Source organism: Hevea brasiliensis, chromosome 16 (assembly GCF_030052815.1).
Source record: "Hevea brasiliensis isolate MT/VB/25A 57/8 chromosome 16, ASM3005281v1, whole genome shotgun sequence".
Taxonomy (NCBI): Eukaryota; Viridiplantae; Streptophyta; class Magnoliopsida; order Malpighiales; family Euphorbiaceae; genus Hevea; species Hevea brasiliensis.
This window is the reverse complement of record NC_079508.1, coordinates 5,309,331-5,320,857: the sequence shown is the minus strand read 5'-3', so window position 1 is coordinate 5,320,857 and position 11,527 is coordinate 5,309,331. Positions and strand designations below refer to the sequence as shown.

The following is an 11,527-nucleotide window of genomic DNA, read 5'->3' as shown; positions in this document are numbered from 1 at the left end:
TTTAAATTTAAATCAATCTTAAATTTAATTTTATAATATTTAAATTTATTTGATTAAAATAGTATTTACTATGGAATTAATTAATAACTTCACAAAAGTTTATAAGTTGTATCCGTATTTTACAAGGTGAGTGAAGGTAACCATTAAGGAAATAATTTTCACATGGAAATGAAAGAATCTTTCTTTACATTTACATTTTAGATATAATTATTTTTTTAGTGTTCAATGCTTTTTTCTTTTTTAATTCAAAGGATGTATACGATATAATTTGTTAAATATTTTTTAATCTCTTTATTTTCATTCTTTTTTTTTTCATAAATTAAAAAAATCATGGGTGAATAGTAATGACAACCGGTAGGGTATATGTGAAAATCACCTTACTCGAACTCAAACTCAAATTTAAACTCGATTAATATTTTTAAAATTCAAACCCGTCTTAAATCTAATTAAAATTTATTCTCAATTGCTCGAATCTGTCGCAAACTCTATTATTATTATCCGGCAAATACTCGAATCTATTTAATTTTATATATTTTAATTAGTAATCTATATAAAATTATTTTTATTAATAAGTTGTATTTTAAAAATTTAATAATTTTATAAAATATTTTAATTTTATTTTATATAAAATAAAAAATATAAAAATTTATAAATATTATTATAAATAATATATTTTATATTTAATTAAATATTTATATAAATCAATTTAAATAATAAAAATTTAATATATAAAATTTAATTCTAAATTAATATTAAATTTTAAATTTAAATCAATCTTAAATCCAAATACTCGTGAAACTCTATTTGTTGTCATGGGTGATGTTGATTAGTTGGGAGAAAACCCCTAAAACGAGGAATCCAAAGTGGAATCCCTGTTGGCATATGCATAGTTAGGATCACCCAAGATCAAAGAGCCACACAGAGTAAAACAAGCCACGTCAGCATCCACGTCTCTCTGTAGTGGGGCTAGCCGAGTAGGGACGGACTTGTCATTTTGAAACACCTACCACTCTCTTATAAGCAGAGTGCGGACACTATTCCGGAAAATTTCCAATAGTTTTTTAACTATAAACACACTTTGGTGGAGGCTTTTGAGGTCTCTCTGCCTGGAGTGGCTTGTTACATTTCCATTTCTCTCTCTGTTTTGCTCTAAGATTGCTGGAGAAGTTTCTCTGATAGCTGTTTTCAGGTGGGTATGGGTGGTTTTTCGGTGAATTGTACATGAAATTTCTCTTATCATCTTTGATTCATTGCTTGATTTTGGGTTATGGAATATGGATCTGCTGTGTTTTTTCAAGTAGATTTTGATTTTAGCAATGGTAGGACTTACCTTTCTCAGATCTATTTGATTTTTGAAAAAGTATTTACTTTTACTTCATGGGTTTTTCTATTTTGCTCTTTATTTTTGTGAAATTTGTTTGTTTTCATTTTAGATCGTTAGGTATTCCATAGATTTGGAAAACAATCCTCTCCTTACTGGAGGCTACTGTCATATATATATGTTTTTTTAATTTTTTGGCAATTTAACTTGTAAACGCTTTGGGCTTTTTTGCTTTTCAGCATTCTTGTGATTTTTATTTATTTATTTATTTTTATTTCAAGCAAATGTTTTTAATTGTTGTATTTTTTGTGACATCACATTATGCAGCACAATGTCTCCCTCCTTGTAAATTTGTTGCATATGTTGCTGCTAAAATTAGGGTTTTTCCCTCTTTTTTTTAAAGTTTTTGTTGTGATGATTAAATAAATTGCTTTAGGGTTTCTTTTTTCCCTTGTGCAAGCTAAACATTATAGGGTGTAAGCTTAGTTCATATTTTAATGATTTTGCAAATGAATAATGGTTTTTTTTTTTTTCATTGGTCGCATTTCTTGTTTTGTGTGCCATTTTAAAATACTAGTTGCTGTTGTTGGTACTAAAAAGTAGTATCAGCCATGTTGCTGTCATTCGATGGAGTAAAAAGGAGTAATATAATCAAAAGATTCATATATTGTGCGCAGCCATCGTTATGGTGAGGAAGAGGAGAACTGAGCTTCCTGCAAGTGGTGGGGGTGAGAGCTCCCAGTCTCATGAAGCTGTTGGGGGTAGTGGTCGTGGTTCCCAGCGACCATCTGAGAGGGGTGCTCCACCTCAGCAGGGAGCAGGTGGAGGAGCATACCAAGGTGGTAGGGGTTGGGGGCCCCAGTCTCAGCAAGGAGGTCGTGGTGCTGGCCGAGGCCGTGGTGGGATTCCTCAACAGCAGCAGTATGGTGCCCCCCCTGAATACCAAGGGAGGGGAAGAGGAGGGCCGCCTCAGCAAGGAGGTCGAGGAGGCTATAGTGGTGGTCGCGGCAGTAGTGGCCGTGGAGGAGGTTCTCCTTCTGGTGGCCCAGCCAGACCACCAGTTCCCGAGCTGCACCAAGCAACCCCGGCTCCTTATCATGCTGGGGTGTCCCCTAAGCCCATGTCATCTGAGGGGAGCTCTTCGTTCCGACCTCCAGAGCCATCACCAATAGTACTGTCTCAGCAGATACAGGACCTTTCCATCCAGCAAGAGGGTTCTTCAAGTCAGGCAATTCAGGCTTTGCCTCCACCCTCAAGTAAATCAATGAGGTTCCCCCTTAGGCCTGGGAAGGGTAGCACTGGCATAAGGTGTATAGTAAAGGCAAACCACTTCTTTGCTGAATTACCGGATAAAGATTTGCACCAGTATGATGTAAGTTCTCTTATCTGTAGTTTGCCTAGGTAATTTGTGTTAGTTTTTAAGGCATACGGTTTTCTGGTATTGTTGATGTGGATAGGTTACCATCACACCTGAGGTCTCATCAAGAGGTGTGAACCGTGCTGTAATGGAACAACTCGTTAAACTGTACAAAGAATCTCACCTTGGAAAGCGTCTTCCTGCCTATGATGGCCGAAAGAGTCTGTACACTGCTGGGCCACTTCCATTTATATCAAAGGAATTTAAAATCATTCTCATTGATGAAGATGACGGATCAGGCGGGCCAAGGTTTTATGATATTTGCTTTCTACATTTCTTTTGGTTTTCATGTATGTTTCCCCTTCCTGGTAATTAATTATATTTATTTCTTGTTGCAGGAGGGAGAGGGAGTTTAGAGTTGTAATCAAATTAGCTGCACGGGCTGACCTACACCATTTAGGACTCTTTTTGCAGGGAAGGCAAGCAGATGCACCACAAGAAGCCCTTCAAGTTCTTGACATTGTTTTGCGTGAATTGCCTACTACTCGGTGCGTAATGTTTCTTATTTTTCGCATTTGATTATGCCTTCCCTTCTGTGTCTGGAGACTGAGCTTTGATCAACTGTAGGTACTGCCCGGTGGGTCGATCATTTTATTCCCCTGATTTAGGAAGAAGGCAACCCCTTGGTGAGGGTTTGGAAAGTTGGCGTGGTTTTTACCAAAGCATTCGCCCTACACAAATGGGACTGTCGCTTAATATTGGTAAGTAAATTTTGGCTTTCTTTCCTGGGAGTGTTTGTTTTGTTCATTTGTTTGTTTCAGTTTAGGTTCAAGTTAAGTCTATTACTGCATATGCGTTATTTTTTCTTCTATGCTTACTTTAAAATTACTATTCTCTGTTTTCGTCAATTTCATGTTTTACTTTGATCTGTTGGGATGCAGATATGTCTTCTACTGCTTTCATTGAGCCACTACCAGTAATTGACTTTGTAACCCAACTATTGAATCGGGATGTTTCCTCTAGACCATTGTCTGACGCTGATCGGGTCAAGGTCAGAATCTGCCTTTTTTTTTTTTAATTAGATTTGTTTTGGTTTCTATGACATTACTTTTGTGTCAAGTCATCTCAGATCAATTCTTCCTATTGTTAAGTATGTGATGCACAATGCTTTACCAAACTGTTATTGGTTGTCTGATAAAACTCTATTTTTAATGTTTCATTTTTATTTTTTCACGTAGAGGTTTGGTTAAGATAATGTATATAATTTGGGCACTGTTACTTGTGTGTCAATAGATAAAAAAAGCACTTAGAGGAGTCAAGGTTGAAGTTACACACCGTGGAAATATGCGCAGAAAGTACCGTATATCTGGTTTAACATCACAGGCAACACGGGAGTTGACGTGAGTATCATATGATGTCATATATTTACTATTATTATTATTATTATTATTATTATTATTATTATTTTTTAATCTCTGTTGGTCTTAGTTTGTGGCTTTATGCATAGCTTGATTTCTTTTTTAATCCTTTTGTATTAGTTTTCCGGTTGATGAAAGAGGAACCTTGAAGTCTGTTGTTGAGTATTTTTATGAGACATATGGATTTGTAATTCAACACACTCAATGGCCCTGTTTACAAGTGGGAAATCAGCAGAGGCCTAATTATTTGCCTATGGAAGTAAGTGCTTTTCCCTATGTTTCTCACTGTTGCCTGCATATGTGGTGTTACAAGCTACCTTTCAAAACAGGTTTGCAAGATTGTTGAGGGTCAGAGGTACTCCAAGAGACTGAATGAGAGGCAGATCACTGCTTTGCTGAAGGTGACCTGTCAGCGTCCTCATGAAAGGGAGCTTGATATTATGCAGGTGAGATGCTGTGTCAAATCTTTTGGCTTAATGTTGTATCATGATTTGTAAATGATTATCAGCTGCCTATATGTGATTGTCAGCACATTTAGCTGCATATGTCTTGTTACAATTTATGAAGGTTCCATTCCACTTTCTAGTATTAAGCGGATTCATTACTTTTATTTAACTTATTAGATCTTTCGGTCTACTAAAAGTAGATTTAGTTCAATTTTAGTAATAATTCACTTATTTGTTTCTTGTCTGTCTGACTGAGGTTGTTCAATTGAATGCTTGTAAGGCTTTCCTGTATGCAAATATATGTGAATGCTTGTGCTTTGCCTATATTGATGCAAGTTATTTAATTTAGTGAGCACTCTTTCATGTGCCATAATTTTTTGACTGTTTAGGTTTTAGTGATTTAATTCTACTAAAATTACAATGAAGTTTTTTACAATTGAAAAGCAGCTGCAGACAAAGGATAATGTTAGAAAATAGCAGAAATTGCTTTCTGTGAGAATTCCAGCTTTCAGTTAGTGGCATTGGTTTTATCTTGAACTTCTAATGTTTTTATTTTGCTTGTGTAGACTGTTCATCATAATGCTTACCACAATGATCCTTATGCAAAGGAGTTTGGAATTAAAATTAGTGAGAAGCTTGCTTCAGTAGAAGCTCGTATTTTGCCACCCCCATGGGTAAATATAATTTACCTGTTCCTCTGTTCCATCTTTAAAACCTGCATATCTTGTGTATTAATTACTGTATGCCATATTTTACTTAGTGTTCTGTGATTTTCATACTGTTTGTGCCCAGCTTAAATATCATGAAACTGGTAGAGAGAGGGATTGCCTGCCTCAAGTTGGACAATGGAACATGATGAACAAGGTATTTCCTACCATAAAATTATAATAATTGCATTTTGTATCACATTTCTTGTTTATTGAATTCAACATTTCTCTTCTTTTGGCATTATAATGTGGCATTTGTCTAATTTTGTTTCCAATTTTTGTTGTCTCTTTCTTGAGATTGTTTGTAGTAAAAGTTCCTCTTAAGATGTCTTTTGGTCTTGTTGAGCAAACTATATTCAGTAATGAAGTCCCTAAAATTTGGGTGTTCAATTGTTGATTACATTTAGGTTCCCTCTCTTTCTACCATTTTTTGGTTATATTATTTCCCCTCCTGTGTGAGTCCAGATATCATGCATGTGGGAATTTTTAGGATGCCATGTTGGCCTCCCAAGTGCATGGATAATATTAAGAGGCCCTGTGGCACTTATATAATTGGTTTTAAGGTTACTATCAAGAAAATGATAATGAGTTGTGGAGATTGATGCGTTTAAATAGGTAGAAAATAGTTTATGGCATAGTTGGGGTTGAAGAAAATTTAATTATAAAGAATACCATCTTATCTCCTTTGGCTCTTGCAGAGCTCAGAGCACCGTAGCCGCTTAAAAACTTAAAACCACTCTCTAATTTTGCTTAGACTTTATAATCTTAAATAGATGCATATGGTTTTCTTTTGCTACTTTGACTGGAAAAGACTACCAAAAATATGCTGGGAAAAAAGACCCATTTGCTGCTATTGCAATCCATTTTAGCTGAATTTAAAATCATAAAATATCATTGATGTGGATGAACATTTTTAGACTTTGATTCCAGAGAAGGTGTCAACATGACTTGCCTGACATTGATGATAACTTCAGGTTCCTTTGACCTTGCTTTTCATTTTTGAACCTATTTGTTGTCTGCATCACATGCACATAAAAGAGATGAATCAGATATAAGGATAGAGGGCATTTGTGGATCAGAAGGTATGACCTTATCCTAGATAGTCACAACGAAGAATGCCTCCTCCTCCTCCACTGCCTTATATTTTTGCCTTTTTATAAAGGTATAAGATAAGATAGGAATAATGCATAAGTATTTATTGCTTAGGAAGGTGGCTGCGTGGTTGGGTGTTTATCCTTGCTTCTCTAAACTTGCAAACCAAGGATGCTCTGAGTTTTGACTTATTGTCATTTTGTTGCAGAAAATGGTTAATGGGGGAACAGTGAACAATTGGATATGCATAAATTTTTCTCGGAATGTTCAAGACAGTGTAGCCCGTGGATTTTGCCATGAACTTGCACAAATGTGTTACATATCAGGCATGGTATGGAACTTGCAATATTTCTTTAGGTTTCTGTTTCCAATATTTTGTTAGATATAATCTGTTTTCACTTAAACTTATTACTTCTTGTATTAAGGCTTTTAATCCTGAGCCAGTACTTCCTCCAATTAGCGGTCGTCCAGAGCAGGTAGAGAAGGTCTTGAAAACTCGTTACCATGATGCCATGACAAAACTTCAGCCCCAGGGCAGGGAACTTGACCTGCTTATTGTAATTCTCCCTGATAATAATGGTTCCCTTTATGGTATGAAACTTTACACAGTTGTAGTGTTGATTTCATTTGCCAGATATTTTGTACATAATCAATGTGGTGCTGGTCATCACAATTCCTATTTGTTTACTTGCTGCAGGTGATTTGAAACGGATTTGTGAAACAGATCTTGGCCTTGTTTCTCAGTGTTGTTTAACAAAGCATGTATTCAAAATGAGTAAGCAATATTTGGCCAATGTGGCTTTGAAGATAAATGTGAAGGTTGGAGGAAGAAATACTGTACTTGTTGATGCATTATCAAGGCGCATTCCTTTAGTCAGCGACCGGCCCACTATTATTTTTGGTGCTGATGTTACCCATCCTCATCCTGGGGAAGACTCGAGCCCATCTATTGCAGCTGTATTCGATCTTTCTCCTCTCTTCTGAATGCTGCATATCTTGTGTTCGCCTGATTTGATCTTGCTGTTTTCCAATTTTGACCAACAAAAGGTTATTGAAATTGAAATGCAGGTTGTGGCTTCTCAAGATTGGCCAGAGATTACAAAGTATGCTGGTTTGGTTTGTGCTCAAGCCCATCGACAAGAGCTTATCCAAGATTTGTTCAAAGAATGGCAGGATCCTGTAAGAGGGAAAGTCTCTGGTGGAATGATCAAGTATGATTGGCCATCTCTGTCTTTGTCATAGTTATCATAGAGTCAAGTGCCACTAGTGGTCTTAAATCCATGCTCTATTGATAAGGCTTGTACTTGTCTCTGCAAATGCTTTCAGGGGGCATGAAGGATTTTATATTTTACCTTCATTTTGTTTTACTTGCTCTGTTGGATGCCTATGCCTTTTGCTTTATTGACTTCGTTTTAACTTTCGGTGATACCATATATGTTGATTAAATAAGCATGATTGCATGAAATTAACTTTTATAAGGTGAATATAAGTGATTTGGCTAATTGCAAATTGAAGTTGCAATTCTCCCTCCTAGTGTCTGGGACACTATCAGTTGCAAGTGGGTAGGGCTATTCTGTTGGAAAATATAGATGAAGCAACAGCTAATTTAGTGCATAAAGAGAAAGAAGCTTTGATTTCCATGCTTCAACTTTACTTTGTGATGATTGCTGTTTTGTCTTTTCTTCTTCTTTTTCGGATGCACTTGCAATACATATGTGGATTATCCTAGGTTCAATGTAAGCCATTAAGTGCACTATCCTGCATGTAAATCACAAGGAAGGATAGTGCACTTAATGGCTTACATTGAACAAGCTTCGTTAGTTTGCCTTATGGATTTTTGTATATTTTTGTATTTTGCTATTAACACTTGCAAATTGAAATATTATGAATGTTCTATACCAATTTTGTGAATGTGCACTGCACATGCCTGGGCCCCAGATACTAGAATAGTTCTTTGCCTTATGCCTTAGACAACTATTGTCTCAGTTAGCTGTTTGTAGATTTGTAGAGTATCGTAGCTGACTGTCTTTCCATAATACAGGGAACTCCTTATTTCCTTCCGCAGAGCAACTGGACAGAAGCCACAACGTATCATATTTTACAGGCATTGCCCATTTGCTTGTTTTCTTCTTTCTTACTGTATGTTGTGCTATTTGTTAACGTGTCTGATGATTTATTCACTTATTCCAGAGATGGTGTCAGTGAAGGGCAATTCTATCAAGTTTTGCTGTATGAACTTGATGCTATTCGAAAGGTAACCTTATTGTAGAATCTAAATGTTCTTCATCTTAGCTATTTCTATACTCTTAGGCTTTGACTAGTTCATGGAGTGACATGGAATAGAAAGGAGGTTCCATGTTGAATATCTAGTCTTAGCTATGGTTCAAATTTTAAATGTGGAATACTATTCCATGGAATAGCTGTTTTACAATTTTATTATTCTCTTAAAGTTTAAAATGTGTAATAATTATTACATACAACAAATATATTTAAATTAGTGTCCACACATAAGTGAATAATTTCTATTCTACAATTACCATATGATACTGTTCCTACAGTGAAATCTCATGATTATTGTCTGTTTTCTCCTATTTTTGTTTTGTAGGCGTGCACATTCTTCTAATCATATTATCAGCCTATTCATGTATTCTGATTGAATTTGGTGAATTTTGTTCAACTATTTGTCTTAATTTCAGGCATGTAATTCCTTAGAACCAAATTATCAGCCTCCTGTAACTTTTGTTGTGGTTCAGAAGCGTCACCACACCAGGTTGTTTGCCAACGACCATAGTGACCGTAATGCTGTTGACAGGAGTGGGAATATACTGCCTGGTACCTGATTATTATCTTTTGATTTGACAATGATGCTTTATGTAGTCTGAATGATGAGATGCTAAATTCTCCTGTAACAGGTACTGTGGTGGACTCTAAAATCTGTCATCCAACAGAGTTCGACTTTTATTTGTGTAGCCATGCTGGGATTCAGGTAATGACTTGATTTTCTTAGTTGATTGATTTACCTGTATACTTCTTAACATTGATCAAACATGACTACAGGGTACGAGCCGTCCTGCTCATTACCATGTACTATGGGATGAGAACAAGTTTTCTGCTGATGGGTTGCAGTCCCTTACGAACAATCTTTGCTACACGTAAGTTCTGGTTCCTTCAATTCCAATGAGGAAAGTATTATTAGTTTTATATATTGGGTCTCTTACAAACTTAAATCCCTAGGGAGATACTGTTGATATTATGTTTTTACCCTTCCCCAATTTGTGATTCCTCATTGTTAAATAATTTGCCGATAATTTCTCATCCACTAGTTTATAGGGCTTAATTTGCATAGATTTGTACTATTGTCATTCTGTGTGCGGTAAATCAGGGTCCTAATTTGAGAATTGAGACTTCTTTTTAATCCAATTTTGCAGATATGCGAGATGCACACGTTCCGTTTCCATTGGTTAGTACTCTCTCTCTCTCTCTCTCTCTCTCTCTCTCTCTCATACACACATGCGCCACTGTGTTAATGTGATTTCTGATTTTCTGTATGGTCTTGTGATTTGGCAGTGCCACCTGCATATTATGCTCATCTTGCTGCATTTCGAGCTCGGTTCTATATGGAACCAGAGACATCAGACAGTGGATCAATGACTAGTGGTCCTGTATCTGGACGTGGAGCCATGGGTGGAGGTACAGGTGCACGGAGCACACGAGGAGCTGCTAGTGCTGCTGTGCGACCCTTACCTGCCTTGAAGGAGAATGTCAAGCGGGTAATGTTTTATTGCTAGGTTATTCTGATGACCCAGTAGCTTATCATTTGGATTGTTACTGAGGTTGTAGGTGGAGTACTTGTTGAAACTGTTTTGACTTGAATTTGAAGCAGTTTGCTTTCCTATGCATATTTATGAAATTGGAATTTGCGTGCAATCTTTAAATTTGCTTTTTTTTTGCAATTTATTGAGCATATTATCCTGTCTGTTGCGTTTCCCCTTGGAGATGGGCCAAAACGCTGGGTTGAATTTAATCGCAAGATTGGTTAAATTGGGATTTAATATTAGGAGTCTTTGCACTATGAATGTAAAATAATTGAATGTAAGATAATTGTTGCTTTTAGTCATTTAATGACAACTGTGCTGTCTTGGGACAGTGCCTTGTGCGTTTGTTGAAATTGCAAATTCTTTGATTAAAAAATAAAGTGTATCATGTAGGAATTAATCACAAGTGCGATTCTTTGATAAAGAAAAAAAAAAAAAAAGTGGCATATTGTTGCCATGTTGAAAGATTGAAGAAATGTCTAAACTAAGATTCAAGGTAGAGATAAAAGGATCCTAAAAGAAGTAAATGCCGTTTTTAATTGTCTCAACTATTAGATTCTAAAAGAAAGAAACAAAAGAAAGGAGATCAATCAATAAACAGAATGCCTGAAGGTTCCCTTTGAGCTGTTTGCAGGTTATCCTAATGAATTTTTGTTGGAAAAAATAAGAGAGAAGGGATTTAAATTATAGTTTAATTCAGCTGATGATTTAATGGATCTATTTGAAACTGTGATTCTATTCATTTTTCACGAGGTGTATTGGAGAGAAAAAAAAAAAAAAAAAACTTGTACGCTCATGGGAGGATTTATTTATTTATTCTTTTCCTACTTCTACCATAATGATCCGTTTACCAAATTGTTGCGCAACTGATGTTGGATTCTAAAAAAAACGAATTTTAGAAAGTGGGTTTCTATGATCTGATAAAAATCAAATCAATTTAAATGTTTTTGCTATCCTATAAAAACACTCAACTTGCGGGAACTGTTGATAATATTTTAAGAAAGCTGGGTTTTTATAGAACTTTACCTTGATTAAATTCAATTTACTTAATGAAATGTACGGTGTGAGTTATTCATATACATATATAGCTACTATCCCCTCCCTCATTTTATTCATGCTCTATTCTCATTCTATTCATGCTCTATTCATATTTATTCATTGCGTATTTTTTTAATATATTCGATATTAGGTAATTGGATTTTATCTGTGGATTTATTTATCCCCATTCTCTTGCAAGCTTGCAGTAGCCAGTATCTGATGCCTTGCAATTTATATTAAACTGAATGGTTCATAAGAGTAAGCCACTTAACTCAATAAGCTTGGTTAAAAATTGTTGCGGCATATGGCTCTTCTTATCTTTATTTTTGCAAT

General features: G+C 35.7%; 1 protein-coding gene across 1 annotated transcript; it reads left to right on the top strand.

Annotated features, from left to right (window-relative positions):
* The first annotated feature begins 787 nt into the window (after positions 1 to 787).
* On the top strand, positions 788 to 10,268 carry LOC110657572 (protein argonaute 1). Its single transcript, XM_058138834.1, has 22 exons — positions 788 to 1,189; positions 1,999 to 2,693; positions 2,779 to 2,987; positions 3,077 to 3,226; positions 3,306 to 3,439; positions 3,620 to 3,729; positions 3,972 to 4,078; positions 4,217 to 4,355; positions 4,426 to 4,542; positions 5,109 to 5,216; positions 5,335 to 5,406; positions 6,550 to 6,672; positions 6,767 to 6,932; positions 7,039 to 7,298; positions 7,410 to 7,552; positions 8,383 to 8,445; positions 8,532 to 8,595; positions 9,038 to 9,177; positions 9,258 to 9,327; positions 9,399 to 9,493; positions 9,770 to 9,801; positions 9,909 to 10,268. Exons 2-22 carry the CDS (start codon positions 2,007 to 2,009, stop codon positions 10,127 to 10,129), a joined length of 3,210 nt encoding a protein of 1,069 aa, XP_057994817.1. The 5' UTR covers positions 788 to 1,189; positions 1,999 to 2,006; the 3' UTR covers positions 10,130 to 10,268.
* The last annotated feature ends 1,259 nt before the right edge of the window (positions 10,269 to 11,527 follow it).